Below are 26098 nucleotides of genomic sequence, written 5' to 3' on the forward strand. Positions count from 1 at the left end.
CTGTATGAAATAGCTGGCTGATCAGGCGGTGTACTCCTGTGAATGTTTACATGTTGTGGCCAATAAAAATATGATCAAATGTAAATGTTTGGTATAAATTGCATTAGTTCAGGCAGACACTGTTTAATCATTCTTGTGATTTTGAAGATCAGACCACATTTAGTGACCAATTTAGGCCAAAATGTGAGACTTTGTGTACTTACTTTTTCTCTGCACTGTACATATTTGGTTCTATAGTATATATATCTTCTGAATGACACAACACACAGTCTTAAATTAAAGCTGAGGATGTTCATGTGAAGTTTCAGCACATAAGGTTAAAGGGTTAAAAAGAGAGTGACTTGTTCATCATCATCATTTACTTACTGTGTGCACCTGTAGCACCCTGTCCATTTATGAAAGCACAGCTTTTCCTGTTTCAGCCATGAGACAGTGCAACCTTTGTGGAAGTTTTGTTCAACACATTTTGTACTGCTTGATAATAAATATTTAATTGAAAAACAATCAGTGTTGTATGTTTTTTTTTTTTTTTTACTAAGATATGTGTGCTGTGTTCAAAAATGTCTTGGGCATTTTATCTTTTTCTTTTTTTTCCACACCTATAAAATCTCCTGCTTTCACTGGCTCAGACATGTCATCTTGCATTACCTGCAGCTTCTTTAGATCCCAGTGGGAATACGACATGGTTTTCATTAGTGAATCATAAAACTGACCTTTACAAGCTGATTAAATATACAGCGTATTAATGGTCCCTGCCACGCTGTTGGTAGCAACTGAAACAATGTCTAAATCGTAACAATTTGTGCTTGTTTAGTAAAATACTCTGATCTCTGTTACAGTTGTCAGATTTTCAAGGCACACATCTGTATGTTTTGCTGAGGGAAAACAATTGTCATTAAAAGAGCTTTCTGATGATTAGATCTGACAAAGGAGCTCTTCCTGTGATTTAAGATTATCCCATTTTTGTTGAGTGGATCCATAATCAAACCAAAGGAGCCCTTGTTTCACATAAAATTTATATCATTTTTGTACAGCCCACATTTTATTGCACATTCCGCTCAAAAACGTTTAAAACTTAAGGCTAAAACCAATCAAACCAAATTTATTTCCCACAGTTATAAAGTTCACACTGCTGGAAATGCATGTCACCATTATCTGACAAACATCTGTGCCAAAACACAACATACAGGCATATAGGCACTTTGTTCTTGTGTGGGGATCCAATGCCTTCCCAACACACCCATCTGCTGTGGTCAAAGCTCTCCGGGTCTGAATGCACCAAAGATTTGTCATTCAGACACACACATGTTTCGGTCATATGTCATGACTGTCATTGCTCTTATTTGCTCATAAAAACTGCCAGTTGGTCCATCAAAATTCTGTGAAAAGGAGGGTCTAAGTAAATCCCAGAATATTGGAGATACACTCCAGTGTTTCCCACCACATGCGTCAACTGAACTTTGTTGGCAAATGCCATGACGTAAGAATGGGCTGTTCTCTTGTGACTTTTGGCTTCCTTTCAACACAACAGGCTGGTCTCTAAACATGTCTGCTTTCGAAATAAAATATTTTAATTTCTGCTGTAGATTGGAGGAATAGAAAATACAAAGCTGGATCAGTAAATTTACTTAGCAAGGGGGCACTTACCTCACAGAAAGAGGGCCCCAGGTTTGAGCCGGTACAGTTTTTAATTTTTTTTTTAACAGGTTTTCCCTACCACTAAAAACAGTTACCATAACTTTCTCCTCATAATCCAGGATTCCCCCGGAAAAGAGATCCTGAAAAATCAGTGGGACTTTTCATGAATGATAATAATAAATATGGTTTTGGGAATAAATACCATTTTGGATGGATCTTGGTTTTGTAGACAGACTTTATAAAATGGCATCTGCAAGAACTTGCAAATTAGCACCTGGTTTTGTAAATCAGGCCCACAGTGTATTTTATTCTAATTTGTAAAATCACAAGTACAATATGGACCAAGTGAAGCAAATAATTTTCTTAACACTTGTTGTCGTAGCTTGTTACATTTTTGTTTAATTCCAGTGCAAGCAAATCATGTCTTAGGCCAATGGTAAGACAAAAACATCACTGCACATTGACTTTCCCTGAAAGAACATGGGGTGTCTACTGTCGCTCACCTCTCATGGCCTTTGTGCTAAAGCTGAAAGATCACCATCAGTGGTCTGGACCTCCACTGTTGGCTCCAAAGGATCACGGTTACTGTCTGTCCAGAGGCAACTTCATTTTACCACATTTTATGCTCTAAATGGGGGATTTGTTTGCTAAACACATCCACAGACTTCACTGAATCCTGGGAAAGCACTGCAAACCCCAGAGTTTCTCCCACACCAGTTTTGCAGTTTCATTTATTTATTTATTTTTTAGAAAAATAACCTACTGAATTCATTTTTGAACCAGTTTTAACTCAATGGTAAGACAAGGTTTCTGAGTTGCAGAAATAGTGCTGTTTTACACTGTCTGTGATGGCATGGGTCCGGACGCAGGCCACCTTTATTGGTCATGTGATACACGCCGCATTCGTGGGGCCCACACAGCACCTCGCCAGGATCAAACACTCCCTAAATGACTAAAGTAAGTCAGTGATTTACAGGCACCAAAAAGCCACCGGAGGTCATAGTTACACATACAGTACGGAGTTTTACACAACTGTTTGTAACCTGCACCTTAACTTTTAGGTGACTCACTTAAGATGTTTAAACTATAAAGTGAACAGACTTCCCGTAACTTTAAACTAGTTATATCACTTTGGAGTGATGATGTTTAACCATTTAAATCCTCAAAAAGTATTAAAGTTGACTATTATTATGATTATGATTATTATTCATGTATGTGTGTGCGGGAGAGACGTCTGGGAGACCGTGCCTAGACATCTGCAGAAGATGGATGTTTTTTACATTCATGTAAAATGTTGCTAATGTCCAATGATGAGCTAGAATTTGACCCTGTGGTTCTCAACCTGGGGGGTCACCAGATCATGGGATGTCATAAAGTGTGTCTTGTGGGCGTCGCAAACAACAGCAGTTCTTATATTGGGCGGCACTGCTCTGATATATTCATTGTCATCCCCAAGGTTTCCAGTCCTATTGTCCAGATGCCTCCAGGCAAACTGGAAAGATGCACTCTCATAACCATCCTGCTGATGTGATGATTACAATGCTCACAGGTACAGAAAAGACACCTATGACTTTTACAAGGGCCTGAGGCTTTAAGAAGTGCCCCTTTGTGTGGGAGGCTCTTTACCTCTTTACCTTTAGGTGTCAGCTGGAATGGCTGGTCTGAGAACACTGCTCCGTGATTTGAAACAATTAGTCTGGTCCGGTCCGAAGCACCCTCACTATGTCTGCATTGAAAGTGACCGACACATCATGAGCCATTCTCTGTCCTCCGGCATGTAGATTAACAGAAATATCGTCTATAAACTACTATCTTCTATTTGTTTAACTCTTTCCTTTGTTGTGTCATTATCACAAGTGTAGGCAGCACTGTTTCTTATTAGACTTCTACACCCTCTTTGCTGCAGTCAACAAAAATCTCCAAAATGCATATGGGGATACTTATCAATACAGTATCAATATAGATTGTTATTTTCAGCTGAACACAGAGGATCCCTATCAAAGGGATAGAACATATCCTTACCAGATTACTGACTACCCAAGTCTCATGCAGCTCAACTCTGTTTCTGCATCCAGCATTTGACAGTGTGGACCATCTTTTCCCACGTTGTTTACATACAGCTCTTCTACCACAGAAAAATCATCACATTCATGAAGTGATCTTCCCCCATCAGCTTAGATGGAGCCCCACAACAAATCTGAGTCACATTCAGTCAGACAAGGCTGCACCACCCTTTTTCCTCTGACCACTCTAGACATTACTCCTCTGCTGCTCTTTCCACTGACACATTATCTGAAAAAGAATGCTAATAAGTTAACCTACTATATCTTATTGAAGAAATATAGGCTATAGGAAATGCATTCAAACTATGGTTTTGGCTGTACACTATTGGCTATACTAGTAAAGACATTTAAAATGGCCTCACTTTCTCTTTACATTAGGTCTGTTGTAAAGATTGTACTACTCACTTAACTATACCTGCCCAGTGAATGTGGTCACCCTGATTGGCTCTGCGTGAACCCCAGCAGCTGATGACTTTGCTCCCTCCCCCAGGTGTCCCTTCACTTTTTGATGGGCGCTCTGCTCCTCCTCTTTAACCCTGACGAAATAACAGGGTGCTTTTAGACAAAATCAAACTTTTTTTCCTTTCCAACACTTTATCCCATCTGTGCCACAGTGCAACACATTCCGAGCGGTAGCCGGTCACCCTGGACTATCAATCAGCGGGAAATTGCGCATCAAGAGGTGCGCTGGAGTTTTGGAGAGGACACTTGGATATATTTTACGCACTCATGTTGCGCACCGGGACTTACTGGATATAGGAGTGCATACAACTCGCTTCTTATTTCATGGAATAAAACTTATTTCAAGGTGAGTGGACTCGTATTAGGCTACTTTTACTTTCCAGGAAACCTTCTCAAAGTTAATACGTGACTATTTTGAAAGTAGGCAACATGCATATATATGTTGAAACATGTCTTCACAAAATCTGCATGATATTATTATTATTACAATCAATTTAAGGTCGAAGATATTCGTTACGATTTGGGGAGAGCTAGTGATGCTCCGCTGTCCTCAGATAACCCACAGAGTATGGCGCTGCCAAACAGGATTCCCACTCTTTCGCTCCTCAATTGCCTCCGAATAGTTTTCGCTAATAGGCTAATACCAACGCCAATCGATCGGTAAACCTAAGAATAAGTTTAGGCAGCATCCCTGAAAAAGCAGGCAATGCGATGTTATATTCCAGGGGGACATTTCCTCTGCGTAATAGCTCATCGTTTACTCAGCGTCAATTGTAAAGCGTGATTAATATTTGCAAATTTCGACAAATTGCGTTTACATTGAGGGGTGCACCGAGCACTTAAGGCCGATGTAACTCCGTAATACAGACCGACCCCACAAGACGCCTCTCTGGTCTGCGTGCCACACACAGACCACAAAAAGACACCTAGACATCTTGTCCATTGAAATCCGTCTGTGTATTATTGAACAAGAAGAAGTTATAATAATAAAACAATATAGTTATTATGTGGTAACACACTGGCAGATGAGCAATGTTGTTTTCGTCTATTATAATGCAGTAGGAGTTGATATTATTTTCAAATGTATTATTGTTGTTTTTTTGTTGCTTTTTTTCAATAGATGTTACTAAATATAAAAAATATCCTGTGGCTATATTGCCTCTGTGAAGCTGCCTCAGCCACAAGTAAGTCATGCTGATTTTGTCTCCCTTTCAAACTATCTTCTATGAACCTTTAAATGTAAGACCTACATTTCTTTGTGAATGCATCTATTGTATGTTTGTGTTGTATTTTTGTGTTTCACGGCTTTCCTGGTTGACGTTGCAAGTGTCTAGGTGGTTATAGTGACTATGATTGACACCTTTCAATTACAGTGCTCACAGCTCTCAGGAACAGCTGGCTCTTGGGCAGATGAGGCCCCGTTACAGAACACTTGGCCGAGGGCAATATCCCACTGCTGCACCATCAGCATGGTCACATGGTTCTTCCTCCAGTGATCCCAACCCCACTTCTTAATAATATGCAGAGTTGGTCATGAATAAAACACATAGCTTTTTATGCGTCTAAGACTCTATGAAGTTGTAGTAGTAAGGTTAAAGAGTCTACTGCATTTTTTTTAAATATGTTGATATTGAGCTTTACTCTCTCACCTGCACGTCAATCAAAAGCATAGTTTTCTTACTCAAGGTGAAAAATGACCTTGACATGCTGTGTGTGTTCTGTCTTAAACGTGTTCCCACACCCAACGTTTTCAGGATGAGGTTTGACTTTCCATCGGTCCATTTCAGGACATGATGCATGTTTTTTATTAGACTGGGTGTAGTTAACACACCCTGTCAATGTAAATGAACTCTAATAGTCCGGTTACCCTCTCTACTCTTGAATAAACACACATATCTGTGCTTACCTTAATATGAGTAATATGACCTATTACTTTGTTACATATTTTAAAAAGCTATTGAACTTTTTGTATTTTACAGCTACCAATGCTTTATCGATCATCAGGCCCATCAAAGGCTCGCTTTCGGGCAAGGTGACACTTCCCTGTTTCTTTTCAATAATCCCAACCTCAGCCCCAATCATCAGTCCGAATGGAACAATCAGTTATAACAGGGATTATCTGCGTATCAAATGGACTAGAATTGATTCCACTTCAGCATCCACAGTGCTAGTGGCTCAAAATGGGGTGATCAAGATTGGCTCCAGCTATCGTTATCGGGTGTCAGTACCCAGCCACCCTGAAGATGTCGGTGATGCCTCACTAACAATGGTGAAATTACGGGCCAGTGATGCAGGGACATATCGCTGTGAGGTCATGTACGGCATCGAGGACACGCAGGATACTGTCAACCTTGATGTCAATGGTAAGAGAGTCTTGGTGCTAAACACTCCTTACATGTGGGAGGTTGCAGCTTATTGTCGACTGTAGCAGTGAAATACAATACAGGTGATGATGGGAAAGTAAACATTCTGAAAGCTAGAGGCCTCTCAGCTTGGTTTGAAAGTTGCAGGGACCCAGTAGTTACTGTAATCACACCTTGTATAACTTTATTTTAGAGCAGATGCACTTTTATGATAAGTATTATCAACTTAATTATCTGTGAAATGACATTGTGACAAGCTCGATGGTGGTCCTCTCCTCTTATACCTATCCTTGGGTATAAAAATGCCCTCAGTGTAGTTATGGATGCTGTATAACAATCCCACACTATTGCATCCTCTTAGCTGCCATCTACTGTCACTTTGGAGCTTTTACAATTCTTTACCTAGTTTGATTACAGTATAAGACACAGCCCGCTCTCACAGAGAAAGTGTCCTGGGAGTCATAACTCATCTTAAGGATGTAGAAAACATGAGCAGGGTGGGGGATACTGAGATACTTTTGGTTTCCACAAGTTAACACTGCACAACGTCTTTCCAAATATCTGCAATGTTAATTAGGTCTATCAATCATCGGTTTTACGTCTATTTAGTGTCCACAAATATGGGGATTTCAGTGCAATGGCATCAGCAGCACTTATCTTATTTGTTTGTGGTGAAAGTCCAGTATTTCACTCTTCTTTTTTTTTTATTTTTTTTATTGCTAAGTTTCCCTTTTCTAAAGAGGTCTGAGAGTGCCAAGTATTTCATGCATGATATCTTTGTCCTGGACATTTAAATTACAGCATTGAAATTATGATCATAACCAACAGATAAACTAAATAAACCTTATTATTTTTCATATTTTTTTCTATTTTGCCAGGTGTTGTCTTTCACTATCGCGCAAGCACAAGCAGGTACACTCTGGACTATCAGAAAGCCATTCAAGCATGTCAGAACATCGGGGCAACAATCGCCACATATGAACAGCTAAAAGCTGCTTATGAAGATGGCTTTGATCAGTGTGATGCTGGATGGATTGCTGACCAGACAGTGAGGTTTGTTCATCAAATTATATCATTTCAAATCATAATCATTTTCACAATACACAATGAGCCTTTCATCCATTTCTTTATCATTTAGATATCCAATTACACGACCAAGAAAAGGCTGCTATGGAAACCTTAAGACTAAACCTGGTGTAAGATCGTATGGGATTCGTAAACCATTGGACACATATGACGTCTACTGCTATGTCGACAAGCTTAATGGTAAGTCAGAAATCACTGCTCAAAAGAAATCGTGACATACACATGGCATGTTGTTCACAATACAATACTGTTACAGCTTAAGCACAACACCAAGTAGAAAGAGCATTATTTTGACAATGACATTTGTATTGGTTTTATTAACAGATGTCCACCTTAGTGTCAGCCAGAGTACATAACCCCTCCCTGTAGTCACTAGAGATATCCACATGCACACAATTCATGCACTTTAAAAAAATATATATAATGCAATTTTACATAGTAAAACATTATGTATGATTTTTGCTTTTTTAGTCAGGAAGATATATTCCTTATAAATTCTCTACTGATATTTCCTGGGGTCCATAAAGACAATACTGGCAATATATCGTGCCCCCAGATTAAACATAAAACAGGCAATATGAATATGATACAAAATAAATAAAAAGAAAAACGTTGTAAGTGAACAGAACAATAGTTGCTTTTGTAATATGACAATGCAGTTCTAATTTAAAGGGAAAACTCTCTGGTTGGGAATCATTTCCTAATCTGAGCACCATCGTAAATCTGCAAAATAAAAACCAACATCGGATACACAGTTACACCCTGACTAACTCAAAACATGCTGTCTGTCATGATGTCTGTCGCAGCACAATCCTCCCTCACATGATTGTACAAATTGAATGTTTTTGATTACAGTGGAGTAGTGGGAGGTCTCTGCCCTGTTGTGTTGATATCAGCTGACCAGAGATTTTTAAAGATCACAGTGGCCTTGAATGCTTTATAATCAAGGTGATGTTGATACTGGTTTATTTATGAATCTGTGTCTCTTTTACTTAGGTGAAGTTTTCTATGCTCCCTTGGCACAGAAAATGAATCTGGAGGAAGCAAGAGAAGAATGTAAAAAAAGATTTTCTGTACTTGCAAGTCCTGGGCAGCTCCATGCTGCATGGCGGCAAGGCCTTGACCAATGTGACTATGGCTGGCTATCAGATGGCAGTGCACGACACCCTGTTTCAGTACCCAGAATGCAATGCGGTGGAGGCCTACTTGGTGTCAGAACTATGTATCGCCATAAAAACCAAACAGGCTTCCCTGATCCAAATACAAGACTTGGAGCATACTGTTTTAAAGGTAAACATTTTTGTTATTTTAACAGGGTGTAATTTCACATTTTTTACTTTTATTCATATATATTGTAGATGCATGCTCAGAGCTAGAAAACACCAGAACAATGCTGGTCTATGGAGAGCTATGATCTCATCTGCTTTTCTCCTCCACCCTTTGATTTTCGGCTTCTTTGCTTCATTTGTACACAGTCCCACATCCAACGAATTCCAACATTTAAATGTTTACAGTCCGGTGAGAGAGAAATAGTGCCAGGCTGGAATCAGCCTGCTCGCATAAAGACTGCAAAATAGTCAGATCCTTGCTTGATAAACCATTATCAAATAAGGCAAATTAAAATCACACCTGTAGTGTTACTATCTCATTCTTTTCACTTCCCTTTCTCCTCTAATTTCCGCTGTTGTGTTTGCCCTCTGTCATTCTCACTTGTACTTATCAGAGCAGACGTTTGGATAATGGCCAAAGCTACTGCTGGACTTCTAAATTCAGTCATCCTTAGTGACCCCTGACCTGCTCTTTCCATCTTTACAAATGAGAGACTGAATAGATAAGCCCTTCCCTGCCCCAGCATTTACTGCCCCCAAGCTATGCTCAATCTCACTATGATAAGTCCCCATGGGGTTCAGAGGGCACACAAACAGGCAAACATCACCTCCTGCTTTGTGTATCCTATGTCAGCTCCTCAGCTGATATTGTATTTGAACTATGTGATTTACAAGTATCATGCTTTAGTTGATGAGTTTTCGCTTTCCCACACCAAAATGATAATGTAAATACAGTTGGTGAGCCCAGGAGGGTAGTGCAGAAAATGTGGTGTAGATTGTGCATAAGGAAGCAAAGGCCTCAACAAGCACACCGGCACAAGTGCATCATTGAGATTATATGCTAATTTCTTTCACTAAACATGTACAATTGTGCATGAAACACTTTAATTTAGCTAGTAACACCTAGATGTAACTGACATTGAAACATTTTCATGGTATGAATGAAAGACACATGACAGAATGACTATTTCTACATGTTTTTTTCCTAGTGATTAGGTATGTGATATTATAATGATCAATTTTCCTTGCCTTTACAGGACGAAGTGAGACAATAAATCAAACTTCACTTGTGGATGTGCTCATTGTGTCTCCAACGACCACTATGAGTATTCCCACCTCCTCTGTCCCTTTACTGGAGGCAAGCACTACTCCCTTAACCACAAAAGCAGAGACATCATCACCTGAGAGTTCATCTCCACCATCTATGTTTTCTACCAGTATGGCCCCTGCCCGTCCTACACCCACAGAACATGAAGAGTTATTCACCACAGCTGCACCCACCATTCGGGATGAAGAAGAGGAGTTTGAGACACCGCCTGACTTTAACATTGAAGACTTTACAGAGGTGACCTTTGTCGATTCTGATCTCCGTGGTGACACATTTCCAGGAACTTTAAACACTACTGAGACGTCAGAGTCTGTATCTGATCAAGATGACCACTCAGTGATCGAAATCAGCACAATACAACCTGATGTCCGCTTGCCTGATTCACACATTACTGAGCCAATGTCTGCTGAAGGGACGACAGAGGAAACTATTCTATATCCTAACAATACCACAGACCTGACCTATGAACCAACCTTTGATGAGTATGATGGTATTGAAGCTGGTTTTTATGTCGAAGGAAAACCTCCTACACCAGACCCACTCCACATTATAACATCTGGACCATCACAAAACACTGCTGGTCAAACACAAGACAGTAAAATATACACGGCTTCCCATGAGGTTTCAACTTTACCTGATAGGGGCACCACTGTGGAAGACCTGTTGACAACAAGCATTCATATTATTGATGAATCCACCATCCAAGTCCTGGACAGCAGTGATGGTATAATAGGAGAGGATAAATCAGAAAATGGGACAGAGTTGTCCATTGAGAAGTCCCCTGTTCAGCCATCCCAGCCGACATCACCACCTACCCAAGAGCAGTTAAGCCAAGCCACAGGAGACCTGCAGCTGACACATTCAGGTAAAGCAATACAAAGCATATTAATTAACTTATAATTTTCTTAAGTACTTATTGGATTTTATAACATTAGATACCCATACATGAAAAAATCTTTGTTACAGAATGTGTTCTGGTCGCCTGTCTGACTTTTTAGAACTTTTTAGAAATACTAGCCTCAGGGATAGCTGATTTATGCCCTATCTATTGGGCACATACAAATTATATAACACATATTTACTGTTGTATGAGAACATTTTTTAATTTGAATTGAATTCGAAGGACTGAAATAATTTCTTGTTTTCTTTTTTGTAAAAGTATGAATTGGATGATAACAGAATTGTTATTCATGTAGTCCAACAAGTCAATTACTTTAGTTCCCAGGGCATGTAGGTTTTAAACAGGTGTCTTATTGCAAAGGTGAGCAGTTGCAGATGTTCTTGACCACAACCAATAATTTATGGTCACAATTTGTGGGAAAGGGAGAGAAGAGTGCTTAAAGCAACATAGACAGGAAAGCACTAGCCAAATCAGTGTACATTTTTATTGCGGCCATTTTACTTTCTAAAAAGGTGTGGGTATGGTCAAAATTCTGAATATGTGATGGAAGCATCACAATTTTTATGATGTTACTTTTCCATCATTTTTGTAATATGAAACACATATTTATCACCAAAACAGTTTTAGACGGTATGAAAAGCAACAATTTAATGATGATTTACACATAATAACAAATACCTCATGCAGTGTTTCAAAATGTTTTTACCAGTGTGGTGCATCTTTTTGTTGTCTTTTCAGATTTATTTGACCACTCCCCATCCATAGCTATAACGCCTCATCATCCTACACCCTCAATAGCTGATGGTGAGCCTGTTGTGGATAATCAAGAACCAGAGCTTGTCTCCCAGGTTGCAGTGTCTAGTACTCCTACTATTATCTTCATTAATGGTACTCAAGAGATTACCCTGGAGCCCACCTATGACAAAGAGGAAGCCAAAGGAACACAGATAGTGACCAATGTAGCAGCTGTATCAAGCACCTCCTCTCTGCCTAAATCTACTGAAGCTTCTGAAACAGAGGCATTGAGTGATGTAACTGCTACTTCTTCTGCTTCTGTTTCCACAACAGCAGCTGAAATACTGATGTCCGTGTCTCCAAAGGTGATGATGGATGTGGAAACTACCACTGTCATTGCCACGTCTGTAAAAGATGTTGATGTCTCTGTGAGCACTGATGCACAAAAAGGCACATCTACCCCTATAGCTGTAGAGAAATTTACAAAATCTACTCCCCATAAACCCATCATACCTTCTGATGATGTAACAATAGACACAGATGGTACTTACCCTTCAATGTCTACTATAAAAGGAACAGAGGGGACATTAACATTAGACAAAAATATTTTCAGCACAACAATTCCAGCTGATAGCCAATTCTCAGAACAGACAGGTGAGGAATCACAGCTGTCCATGAAACCTACTATAACAGCAATATCAATGTCTACATCATCAACCAAAGAAATCACATCACAACAGCAGCAAAACCCTGAATCGGAAAATACAGCTACATCTCAACACTCCAAAAAGGAAAGTGATTCAATCAGCGCCATTTGGGATACTATTTCAACCACTGCCTCTCCATTATACAGTAGTATAGAAGTACTACAGACAACAATGAAAGCAATTACTCAGTTTTTCAACCAACAAACAATGCAAAGTACAAAAGAAATACATCAGTCTGATGTAACTGGCTACACGACAGACCAATCCTCACTAGAGTCTACTTTCACGATGGAAACTGTGACAGAAAATAATGGACCAGTAAAAACCCCTGTGACTTCAGCAATAATGGAAGGTGACACCTCACATCGGTCCACAACTGAGACATCTAGCAAAAGTGACACAATTACAACGGAATCATTTTTTAGTAGAGAAAAAACAAAGCTGTTTCCCACCAGTACGCCTGCCATTGTTGCTAATGACCGAACAGATGAAAGTTCAAGTTCAACAACTTTGGTATATGGGGTGTTTTCATCTTCTACACAAGACACTAAGTCTAAGGTGACATCTTCAAGATCACAAATGGATACATCATCTCATTATGTTACAATGCACATTGAAGGTAAAACTGAAATTGTTTCGTCAACCACACAAATGAGCAGTATAAATGCTGGCCAAGAAAAGACTGATAAAGCTACAAAATTATCAGCAACTACTGTAAAAGCAACTAGTCAACCTGTCATTAATGTGACTGATCAGACAAAAAAAGTTTCAGGTTCTACAATAACAGAAAATCTGAAGTCCACTTTATATGATGAGAATAAAGTGGATTCTGAGGTCAAAACGTCTTCAACGGTGGCTACTCTCATATCTTCCACTCTTTCAGATGACATATCCAGTGAAAGTACAATGGTGGAGTCTGTACCAACTATTTCGCCTGCATCTATAGTTACCCATTCTCCAACAACAGAAACTATATGGTCGTCTTCTACTGATAGTACAGATGCTGAAAGCAAAACTACGCTGCACTTGTCCACCCTTCAACCTGAGATTGAAAAGACAACGGTGGAAGTTGCACAACTGTTGCTATCTACCGTACAACAAGGGGTTGTAACAACATTAGGAGACACTGTAACAACTAGCGCCTCTGAAGAAGGGTCAACAAAAACAGAGGCATATGAAACTTCTACAGGAACAGAAGAGATGAATTTTAGTCATTCCAGCACTGCCAAACAGGATGAAGCTTCTGCAGTGTCTCTAACGACACATGCTTCGACATCCACTGTTGACACTATTAATGAATCACTGTCAACACAAACTATTGTATCTCCAACAATAACAGACAATGTCATCTTCAGCCAGTCCACAAGTGAGACGTCCAGTGAAGGCACTGTGCCTTCAACATCTTCATTGTTGTCCAGTACTGAAAAGCCTTCAATATTGCAAACAGATGTCTCTCCCAAACCTACCTTCACAGTTGACACGACAGACCTTTCACATAAGCCCAAACCTGAAGGGACAACATCTTCAATTGTGACTACTCTCATATCTTCCACTCTTTCAGATGACATATCCAGTGAAAGTACATTGGTGGAGTCTGTACCAACTTTCACTGGCTCGACATTATTCTCTGTGGTAACTTCATTCCTTGACAGTACAACAACAGAGGGTTTAGGAGGCATTACTGATGACTATACAAAAGTATCATTGTTTACTGAAACATCAACCCAAAAAGCTGCGGGCGATGTTACAGGACTTACTGCCTTGTCAACAGCTAAAGTAACTTCTCACAAAACAAGTGCTTCTTCAATGCCAACCGTCTCTTCCACTTCTTCACTTTACAGTACTGAGAAACCAACTGACAAACCAGACATGAGTTTGAGCCAGTCCAGCACGGCCAAAGACAGAGAAGAAATGTCACCAACAACAGAAGCATCTGTGTCTATGGCTGAGTCTGTCAAAGAATCACTGACAACACAAAAATATCTAACTCCAACAATAACAGAACCTTCAACATCTTCCTTGTTCAGTACTGAAAAGTCATCAATATTGCCAACAAAGTTCTCCACCAAACAACCCATTACATCTGAAGCTAGTAGCTTTTTTACTAAATCTGATTCTGAAGGGGCAGTATCTTCAAGTAGTCCTCTTGTGCACTTGTCCACTCTTACAGAGGATGTTTCCACGGAGGCTACAGTGGTGAAGTCTGTACCACCTTTCACAGGATCAACTACTGCAACTTCATTCCTCAGCAGTACAATGCTAGAGGGTTCAGGAGATATTATGAATGTCTTCCCAAAAGACTCAATGCTGACAGGTGTGGATGTTAATACAGGAGATACTACCCCCTCAAAATCTGAAGTAACTTCTCTGGAAGCAATAACCTCTTCAAAGGCAACAGTCTCTCCTCCTTCTTCACTGTACAGTACAGAGACACCATCTTCACCTTCTGAGACACATGGAACTGGCACCCCAAGTGAGAAAATGACTTCATCATTGGCGGCTTTTGTCAGTTCATCAGAGGACTCTGGATCAGGTGACACAACTCCTGATGAATCTATAACAATTGAGACCCCTTTCTCTTCATCAATAACAGAGAAGACCTCCAGCCTTTCTTCAAGTGAGATATCAAGCAAAAGCTCTACACTCTCAACAGCCTCATCATTGTTTAGTACAGAAAAGCCTACAACCCTGCCTACCTTAAAACATGTCAGTGATTTCTCAAGTAGAACTTCAGTTCCTACAGTTGTAGAACAAACTTCTAAAACATCTCAACCACAAGGGTCAACTATTTCGCCTGCATCTATAGTTACCCATTCTCAAACGACAGAAACTATATGGTCGTCTTCTACTGATAGTACAGATGCTGAAAGCAAAACTACGCTGCACTTGTCCACCCTTCAACCTGAGATTGAAAAGACAACGGTGGAAGTTGCACAACTGTTGCTATCTACCGTACAACAAGGGGTTGTAACAACATTAGGAGACACTGTAACAACTAGCGCCTCTGAAGAAGGGTCAACAAAAACAGAGGCATATGAAACTTCTACAGGAACAGAAGAGGTGAATTTTAGTCATTCCAGCACTGCCAAACAGGATGAAGCTTCTGCAGTGTCTCTAACGACACATGCTTCGACATCCACTGTTGAAACTATCAATGAATCACTGTCAACACAAACTATTGTATCTCCAACAATAACAGACAATGTCATCTTCAGCCAGTCCACAAGTGAGACGTCCAGTGAAGGCACTGTGCCTTCAACATCTTCATTGTTGTCCAGTACTGAAAAGCCTTCAATATTGCAAACAGATGTCTCTCCCAAACCTACCTTCACAGTTGACACGACAGACCTTTCACATAAGCCCAAACCTGAAGGGACAACATCTTCAATTGTGACTACTCTCATATCTTCCACTCTTTCAGATGACATATCCAGTGAAAGTACAATGGTGGAGTCTGTACCAACTTTCACTGGCTCAACATTATTCTCTGTGGTAACTTCATTCCGTGACAGTACAACTACAGAGGGATCCGGAGGCATTACTGATGACTATACAAAAGTATCATTGTTTACTGAAACATCAACCCAAAAAGCAGCGGACGATGTTACAGGACTTACTGCCTTGTCAACAGCTAAAGTAACTTCTCACAAAACAAGTGCTTCTTCAATGCCAACCGTCTCTTCCACTTCTTCACTTTACAGTACTGAGAAACCAACTGACAAACCAGACATGAGTTTGAGCCAGTCCAGCACGGCCAAAGACAGAGAAGAAATGTCACCAACAACAGAAGCATCTGTGTCTATGACTGACTCTGTCAAAGAATCACTGACATCACAAAAATATCTAACTCCAACAATAACAGAACCTTCAACATCTTCCTTGTTCAGTACTGAAAAGTCATCAATATTGCCAACAGAGCTCTCCACCAAACCACCCTTTACATCTGAAGCTAGTAGCGTTTTTACTAAATCTGATTCTGAAGGGGCAGTATCTTCAAGTAGTCCTATTCTGCACTTGTCCACTCTTGCAGAGGATGTTTCCACGGAAGCTACAGTGGGGAAGTCTGTTCCACCTTTCACAGGATCAACTACGGCAACTTCATTCCTCAGCAGTACAATGCTCGAGGGTTCAGGAGACATTATGGATGTCTTCCCGAAAGACTCTATGCTTACAGGAACCTCTCCTTCTACAGCTGTGGATGTTAATACAGGAGATACTACCCCCTCAAAATCGGAAGTAACTTCTCTGGAGGCAATGACCTCTTCAAAGCCAACAGTCTCTCCTCATTCTTCACTGTACAGTACAGAGACACCATCTTCACCTTCTGAGACACATGGAACTGGCCCCCCAAGTGAGAAAATGACTTCATCATTGGCGGCTTTTGTCAGTTCATCAGAGGACTCTGGATCAGGTGACACAACTCCTGATGAATCTATAACAACTGAGACCCCTTTCTCTTCATCAATAACAGAGAAGACCTCCAGCCTTTCTTCAAGTGAGATATCAAGCAAAAGCTCTACACTCTCAACAGCCTCATCATTGTTTAGTACAGAAAAGCCTACAACCATGCCTACCTTAAAACATGTCAGTGATTTCTCAAGTAGAACTTCAGTTCCTACAGTTGTAGAACAAACTTCTAAAACATCTCAACCACAAGGGTCAACTATTTCGCCTGCATCTATAGTTACCCATTCTCCAACGACAGAAACTATATGGTCGTCTTCTAATGATAGTACAGATGCTGAAAACAAAACTACGCTGCACTTGTCCACCCTTCAACCTGAGATTGAAAAGACAACGGTGGAAGTTGCACAACTGTTGCTATCTACCGTACAACAAGGGGTTGTAACAACATTAGGAGACACTGTAACAACTAGCGCCTCTGAAGAAGGGTCAACAAAAACAGAGGCATATGAAACTTCTACAGGAACAGAAGAGGTGAATTTTAGTCATTCCAGCACTGCCAAACAGGATGAAGCTTCTGCAGTGTCTCTAACGACACATGCTTCGACATCCACTGTTGAAACTATTAATGAATCACTGTCAACACAAACTATTGTATCTCCAACAATAACAGACAATGTCATCTTCAGCCAGTCCACAAGTGAGACGTCCAGTGAAGGCACTGTGCCTTCAACATCTTCATTGTTGTCCAGTACTGAAAAGCCTTCAATATTGCAAACAGATGTCTCTCCCAAACCTACCTTCACAGTTGACACGACAGACCTTTCACATAAGCCCAAACCTGAAGGGACAACATCTTCAATTGTGACTACTCTCATATCTTCCACTCTTTCAGATGACATATCCAGTGAAAGTACAATGGTGGAGTCTGTACCAACATTCACTGGCTCAACATTTTTCTCTGTGGTAACTTCATTCCTTGACAGTACAACAACAGAGGGATCCGGAGGCATTACTGATGACTATATAAAAGTGTCATTGTTTACTGAAACATCAACCCAAAAAGCTGCGGATGATGTTACAGGACTTACTGCCTTGTCAACAGCTAAAGTAACTTCTCACAAAACAAGTGCTTCTTCAATGCCAACCGTCTCTTCCACTTCTTCACTTTACAGTACTGAGAAACCAACTGACAAACCAGACATGAGTTTGAGCCAGTCCAGCACGGCCAAAGACAGAGAAGAAATGTCACCAACAACAGAAGCATCTGTGTCTATGACTGACTCTGTCAAAGAATCACTGACATCACAAAAATATCTAACTCCAACAATAACAGAACCTTCAACATCTTCCTTGTTCAGTACTGAAAAGTCATCAATATTGCCAACAGAGCTCTCCACCAAACCACCCTTTACATCTGAAGCTAGTAGCGTTTTTACTAAATCTGATTCTGAAGGGACAGTATCTTCAAGTAGTCCTATTCTGCACTTGTCCACTCTTGCAGAGGATGTTTCCACGGAAGCTACAGTGGGGAAGTCTGTTCCACCTTTCACAGGATCAACTACGGCAACTTCATTCCTCAGCAGTACAATGCTCGAGGGTTCAGGAGACATTATGGATGTCTTCCCGAAAGACTCAATGCTTACAGGAACCTCTCCTTCTACAGCTGTGGATGTTAATACAGGAGATACTACCCCCTCAAAATCGGAAGTAACTTCTCTGGAAGCAATGACCTCTTCAAAGCCAACAGTCTCTCCTCATTCTTCACTGTACAGTACAGAGACACCATCTTCACCTTCTGAGACACATGGAACTGGCACCCCAAGTGAGAAAATGACTTCATCATTGGCGGCTTTTGTCAGTTCATCAGAGGACTCTGGATCAGGTGACACAACTCCTGATGAATCTATAACAACTGAGACCCCTTTCTCTTCATCAATAACAGAGAAGACCTCCAGCCTTTCTTCAAGTGAGATATCAAGCAAAAGCTCTACACTCTCAACAGCCTCATCATTGTTTAGTACAGAAAAGCCTACAACCATGCCTACCTTAAAACATGTCAGTGATTTCTCAAGTAGAACTTCAGTTCCTACAGTTGTAGAACAAACTTCTAAAACATCTCAACCACAAGGGTCAACTATTTCGCCTGCATCTATAGTTACCCATTCTCCAACGACAGAAACTATATGGTCGTCTTCTACTGATAGTACAGATGCTGAAAGCAAAACTACGCTGCACTTGTCCACCCTTCAACCTGAGATTGAAAAGACAACGGTGGAAGTTGCACAACTGTTGCTATCTACCGTACAACAAGGGGTTGTAACAACATTAGGAGACACTGTAACAACTAGCGCCTCTGAAGAAGGGTCAACAAAAACAGAGGCATATGAAACTTCTACAGGAACAGAAGAGGTGAATTTTAGTCATTCCAGCACTGCCAAACAGGATGAAGCTTCTGCAGTGTCTCTAACGACACATGCTTCGACATCCACTGTTGAAACTATTAATGAATCACTGTCAACACAAACTATTGTATCTCCAACAATAACAGACAATGTCATCTTCAGCCAGTCCACAAGTGAGACGTCCAGTGAAGGCACTGTGCCTTCAACATCTTCATTGTTGTCCAGTACTGAAAAGCCTTCAATATTGCAAACAGATGTCTCTCCCAAACCTACCTTCACAGTTGACACGACAGACCTTTCACATAAGCCCAAACCTGAAGGGACAACATCTTCAATTGTGACTACTCTCATATCTTCCACTCTTTCAGATGACATATCCAGTGAAAGTACAATGGTGGAGTCTGTACCAACTTTCACTGGCTCAACATTATTCTCTGTGGTAACTTCATTCCTTGACAGTACAACAACAGAGGGATCCGGAGGCATTACTGATGACTATATAAAAGTGTCATTGTTTACTGAAACATCAACCCAAAAAGCTGCGGATGATGTTACAGGACTTACTGCCTTGTCAACAGCTAAAGTAACTTCTCACAAAACAAGTGCTTCTTCAATGCCAACCGTCTCTTCCACTTCTTCACTTTACAGTACTGAGAAACCAACTGACAAACCAGACATGAGTTTGAGCCAGTCCAGCACGGCCAAAGACAGAGAAGAAATGTCACCAACAACAGAAGCATCTGTGTCTATGACTGACTCTGTCAAAGAATCACTGACATCACAAAAATATCTAACTCCAACAATAACAGAACCTTCAACATCTTCCTTGTTCAGTACTGAAAAGTCATCAATATTGCCAACAGAGCTCTCCACCAAACCACCCTTTACATCTGAAGCTAGTAGCGTTTTTACTAAATCTGATTCTGAAGGGGCAGTATCTTCAAGTAGTCCTATTCTTCACTTGTCCACTCTTGCAGAGGATGTTTCCACGGAAGCTACAGTGGTGAAGTCTGTTCCACCTTTCACAGGATCAACTACGGCATCTTCATTCCTCAGCAGTACAATGCTAGAGGGTTCAGGAGATATTATGGATGTCTTCCCGAAAGACTCAATGCTGACAGGAACCTCTCCTTCTACAGCTGTGGATGTTAATACAGGTGATACTACCCCCTCAAAATCGGAAGTAACTTCTCTGGGAGCAATGACCTCTTCAAAGTCAACAGTCTCTCCTCCTTCTTCACTGTACAGTACAGAGACACCATCTTCACCTTCTGAGACACATGAAACTGGCACCCCAAGTGAGAAAATGACTTCATCATTGGCGGCTTTTGTCAGTTCATCAGAGGACTCTGGATCAGGTGACACAACTCCTGATGAATCTATAACAACTGAGACCCCTTTCTCTTCATCAATAACAGAGAAGACCTCCAGCCTTTCTTCAAGTGAGATATCAAGCAAAAGCTCTACACTCTCAACAGCCTCATCATTGTTTAGTACAGAAAAGCCTACAACCCTGCCAACCTTAAAACATGTCAGTGATTTCTCAAGTAGAACTTCAGTTCCTACAGTTGTAGAACAAACTTCTAAAACATCTCAACCACAAGGGTCAACTATTTCGCCTGCATCTATAGTTACCCATTCTCCAACGACAGAAACTATATGGTCGTCTTCTACTGATAGTACAGATGCTGAAAGCAAAACTACGCTGCACTTGTCCACCCTTCAACCTGAGATTGAAAAGACAACGGTGGAAGTTGCACAACTGTTGCTATCTACCGTACAACAAGGGGTTGTAACAACATTAGGAGACACTGTAACAACTAGCGCCTCTGAAGAAGGGTCAACAAAAACAGAGGCATATGAAACTTCTACAGGAACAGAAGAGGTGAATTTTAGTCATTCCAGCACTGCCAAACAGGATGAAGCTTCTGCAGTGTCTCTAACGACACATGTTTCGACATCCACTGTTGAAACTATTAATGAATCACTGTCAACACAAACTATTGTATCTCCAACAATAACAGACAATGTCATCTTAAGCCAGTCCACAAGTGAGACGTCCAGTGAAGGCACTGTGCCTTCAACATCTTCATTGTTGTCCAGTACTGAAAAGCCTTCAATATTGCAAACAGATGTCTCTCCCAAACCTACCTTCACAGTTGACACGACAGACCTTTCACATAAGCCCAAACCTGAAGGGACAACATCTTCAATTGTGACTACTCTCATATCTTCCACTCTTTCAGATGACATATCCAGTGAAAGTACAATGGTGGAGTCTGTACCAACTTTCACTGGCTCAACATTATTCTCTGTGGTAACTTCATTCCTTGACAGTACAACAACAGAGGGATCCGGAGGCATTACTGATGACTATATAAAAGTGTCATTGTTTACTGAAACATCAACCCAAAAAGCTTCGGACGATGTTACAGGACTTACTGCCTTGTCAACAGCTAAAGTAACTTCTCACAAAACAAGTGCTTCTTCAATGCCAACCGTCTCTTCCACTTCTTCACTTTACAGTACTGAGAAGCCAACTGACAAACCAGACATGAGTTTGAGCCAGTCCAGCACGGCCAAAGACAGAGAAGAAATGTCACCAACAACAGAAGCATCTGTGTCTATGACTGACTCTGTCAAAGAATCACTGACATCACAAAAATATCTAACTCCAACAATAACAGAACCTTCAACATCTTCCTTGTTCAGTACTGAAAAGTCATCAATATTGCCAACAGAGCTCTCCACCAAACCACCCTTTACATCTGAAGCTAGTAGCGTTTTTACTAAATCTGATTCTGAAGGGGCAGTATCTTCAAGTAGTCCTATTCTTCACTTGTCCACTCTTGCAGAGGATGTTTCCACGGAAGCTACAGTGGTGAAGTCTGTTCCACCTTTCACAGGATCAACTACGGCAACTTCATTCCTCAGCAGTACAATGCTAGAGGGTTCAGGAGATATTATGGATGTGTTCCCGAAAGACTCAATGCTGACAGGAACCTCTCCTTCTACAGCTGTGGATGTTAATACAGGTGATACTACCCCCTCAAAATTGGAAGTAACTTCTCTGGGAGCAATGACCTCTTCAAAGCCAACAGTCTCTCCTCCTTCTTCACTGTACAGTACAGAGACACCATCTTCACCTTCTGAGACACATGAAACTGGCACCCCAAGTGAGAAAATGACTTCATCATTGGCGGCTTTTGTCAGTTCATCAGAGGACTCTGGATCAGGTGACACAACTCCTGATGAATCTATAACAACTGAGACCCCTTTCTCTTCATCAATAACAGAGAAGACCTCCAGCCTTTCTTCAAGTGAGATATCAAGCAAAAGCTCTACACTCTCAACAGCCTCATCATTGTTTAGTACAGAAAAGCCTACAACCCTGCCTACCTTAAAACATATCTGTGATTTCTCAAGTAGAACTTCAGTTCCTACAGTTGTAGAACAAACTTCTAAAACATCTCAACCACAAGGGTCAACTATTTCGCCTGCATCTATAGTTACCCATTCTCCAACGACAGAAACTATATGGCCGTCTTCTACTGATAGTACAGATGCTGAAAGCAAAACTACGCTGCACTTGTCCACCCTTCAACCTGAGATTGAAAAGACAACGGTGGAAGTTGCACAACTGTTGCTATCTACCGTACAACAAGGGGTTGTAACAACATTAGGAGACACTGTAACAACTAGCGCCTCTGAAGAAGGGTCAACAAAAACAGAGGCATATGAAACTTCTACAGGAACAGAAGAGGTGAATTTTAGTCATTCCAGCACTGCCAAACAGGATGAAGCTTCTGCAGTGTCTCTAACGACACATGTTTCGACATCCACTGTTGAAACTATTAATGAATCACTGTCAACACAAACTATTGTATCTCCAACAATAACAGACAATGTCATCTTCAGCCAGTCCACAAGTGAGACGTCCAGTGAAGGCACTGTGCCTTCAACATCTTCATTGTTGTCCAGTACTGAAAAGCCTTCAATATTGCAAACAGATGTCTCTCCCAAACCTACCTTCACAGTTGACACGACAGACCTTTCACATAAGCCCAAACCTGAAGGGACAACATCTTCAATTGTGACTACTCTCATATCTTCCACTCTTTCAGATGACATATCCAGTGAAAGTACAATGGTGGAGTCTGTACCAACTTTCACTGGCTCAACATTATTCTCTGTGGTAACTTCATTCCTTGACAGTACAACAACAGAGGGATCCGGAGGCATTACTGATGACTATATAAAAGTGTCATTGTTTACTGAAACATCAACCCAAAAAGCTGCGGACGATGTTACAGGACTTACTGCCTTGTCAACAGCTAAAGTAACTTCTCACAAAACAAGTGCTTCTTCAATGCCAACCGTCTCTTCCACTTCTTCACTTTACAGTACTGAGAAACCAACTGACAAACCAGACATGAGTTTGAGCCAGTCCAGCACGGCCAAAGACAGAGAAGAAATGTCACCAACAACAGAAGCATCTGTGTCTATGACTGACTCTGTCAAAGAATCACTGACATCACAAAAATATCTAACTCCAACAATAACAGAACCTTCAACATCTTCCTTGTTCAGTACTGAAAAGTCATCAATATTGCCAACAGAGCTCTCCACCAAACCACCCTTTACATCTGAAGCTAGTAGCGTTTTTACTAAATCTGATTCTGAAGGGGCAGTATCTTCAAGTAGTCCTATTCTTCACTTGTCCACTCTTGCAGAGGATGTTTCCACGGAAGCTACAGTGGTGAAGTCTGTTCCACCTTTCACAGGATCAACTACGGCAACTTCATTCCTCAGCAGTACAATGCTAGAGGGTTCAGGAGATATTATGGATGTCTTCCCGAAAGACTCAATGCTGACAGGAACCTCTCCTTCTACAGCTGTGGATGTTAATACAGGAGATACTACCCCCTCAAAATCAGAAGTAACTTCTCTGGGAGCAATGACCTCTTCAAAGCCAACAGTCTCTCCTCCTTCTTCACTGTACAGTACAGAGACACCATCTTCACCTTCTGAGACACATGAAACTGGCACCCCAAGTGAGAAAATGACTTCATCATTGGCGGCTTTTGTCAGTTCATCAGAGGACTCTGGATCAGGTGACACAACTCCTGATGAATCTATAACAACTGAGACCCCTTTCTCTTCATCAATAACAGAGAAGACCTCCAGCCTTTCTTCAAGTGAGATATCAAGCAAAAGCTCTACACTCTCAACAGCCTCATCATTGTTTAGTACAGAAAAGCCTACAACCCTGCCTACCTTAAAACATGTCAGTGATTTCTCAAGTAGAACTTCAGTTCCTACAGTTGTAGAACAAACTTCTAAAACATCTCAACCACAAGGGTCAACTATTTCGCCTGCATCTATAGTTACCCATTCTCCAACGACAGAAACTATATGGTCGTCTTCTACTGATAGTACAGATGCTGAAAGCAAAACTACGCTGCACTTGTCCACCCTTCAACCTGAGATTGAAAAGACAACGGTGGAAGTTGCACAACTGTTGCTATCTACCGTACAACAAGGGGTTGTAACAACATTAGGAGACACTGTAACAACTAGCGCCTCTGAAGAAGGGTCAACAAAAACAGAGGCATATGAAACTTCTACAGGAACAGAAAAGGTGAATTTTAGTCATTCCAGCACTGCCAAACAGGATGAAGCTTCTGCAGTGTCTCTAACGACACATGCTTCGACATCCACTGTTGAAACTATTAATGAATCACTGTCAACACAAACTATTGTATCTCCAACAATAACAGACAATGTCATCTTCAGCCAGTCCACAAGTGAGACGTCCAGTGAAGGCACTGTGCCTTCAACATCTTCATTGTTGTCCAGTACTGAAAAGCCTTCAATATTGCAAACAGATGTCTCTCCCAAACCTACCTTCACAGTTGACACGACAGACCTTTCACATAAGCCCAAACCTGAAGGGACAACATCTTCAATTGTGACTACTCTCATATCTTCCACTCTTTCAGATGACATATCCAGTGAAAGTACAATGGTGGAGTCTGTACCAACTTTCACTGGCTCAACATTATTCTCTGTGGTAACTTCATTCCTTGACAGTACAACAACAGAGGGATCCGGAGGCATTACTGATGACTATATAAAAGTGTCATTGTTTACTGAAACATCAACCCAAAAAGCTGCGGACGATGTTACAGGACTTACTGCCTTGTCAACAGCTAAAGTAACTTCTCACAAAACAAGTGCTTCTTCAATGCCAACCGTCTCTTCCACTTCTTCACTTTACAGTACTGAGAAACCAACTGACAAACCAGACATGAGTTTGAGCCAGTCCAGCACGGCCAAAGACAGAGAAGAAATGTCACCAACAACAGAAGCATCTGTGTCTATGACTGACTCTGTCAAAGAATCACTGACATCACAAAAATATCTAACTCCAACAATAACAGAACCTTCAACATCTTCCTTGTTCAGTACTGAAAAGTCATCAATATTGCGAACAGAGCTCTCCACCAAACCACCCTTTACATCTGAAGCTAGTAGCGTTTTTACTAAATCTGATTCTGAAGGGGCAGTATCTTCAAGTAGTCCTATTCTTCACTTGTCCACTCTTGCAGAGGATGTTTCCACGGAAGCTACAGTGGTGAAGTCTGTTCCACCTTTCACAGGATCAACTACGGCAACTTCATTCCTCAGCAGTACAATGCTAGAGGGTTCAGGAGATATTATGGATGTCTTCCCGAAAGACTCAATGCTGACAGGAACCTCTCCTTCTACAGCTGTGGATGTTAATACAGGAGATACTACCCCCTCAAAATCGGAAGTAACTTCTCTGGGAGCAATGACCTCTTCAAAGCCAACAGTCTCTCCTCCTTCTTCACTGTACAGTACAGAGACACCATCT

General features: G+C 41.0%; 1 protein-coding gene across 1 annotated transcript in view; it reads left to right on the top strand.

Annotated features, from left to right (window-relative positions):
* Positions 1–3138: 3138 nt before the first annotated feature.
* Positions 3139–26098, top strand: part of vcana (versican a) — a gene marked incomplete at both ends in the record, with an annotated part of 55907 nt that continues 32947 nt past the window's right edge. Inside the window, 5 exons of the mRNA XM_079571429.1 lie at positions 3139–3187; positions 6236–6526; positions 7405–7579; positions 7665–7792; positions 8609–8902. Of these exons, the coding sequence (XP_079427555.1) occupies positions 3139–3187; positions 6236–6526; positions 7405–7579; positions 7665–7792; positions 8609–8902 (937 nt within the window). The remainder of the gene's footprint in view (positions 3188–6235; positions 6527–7404; positions 7580–7664; positions 7793–8608; positions 8903–26098) is intronic.

The sequence above is a fragment of the Gobius niger genome, assembly GCF_951799975.1.
Source record: "Gobius niger genome assembly, chromosome: 1".
Taxonomy (NCBI): Eukaryota; Metazoa; Chordata; class Actinopteri; order Gobiiformes; family Gobiidae; genus Gobius; species Gobius niger.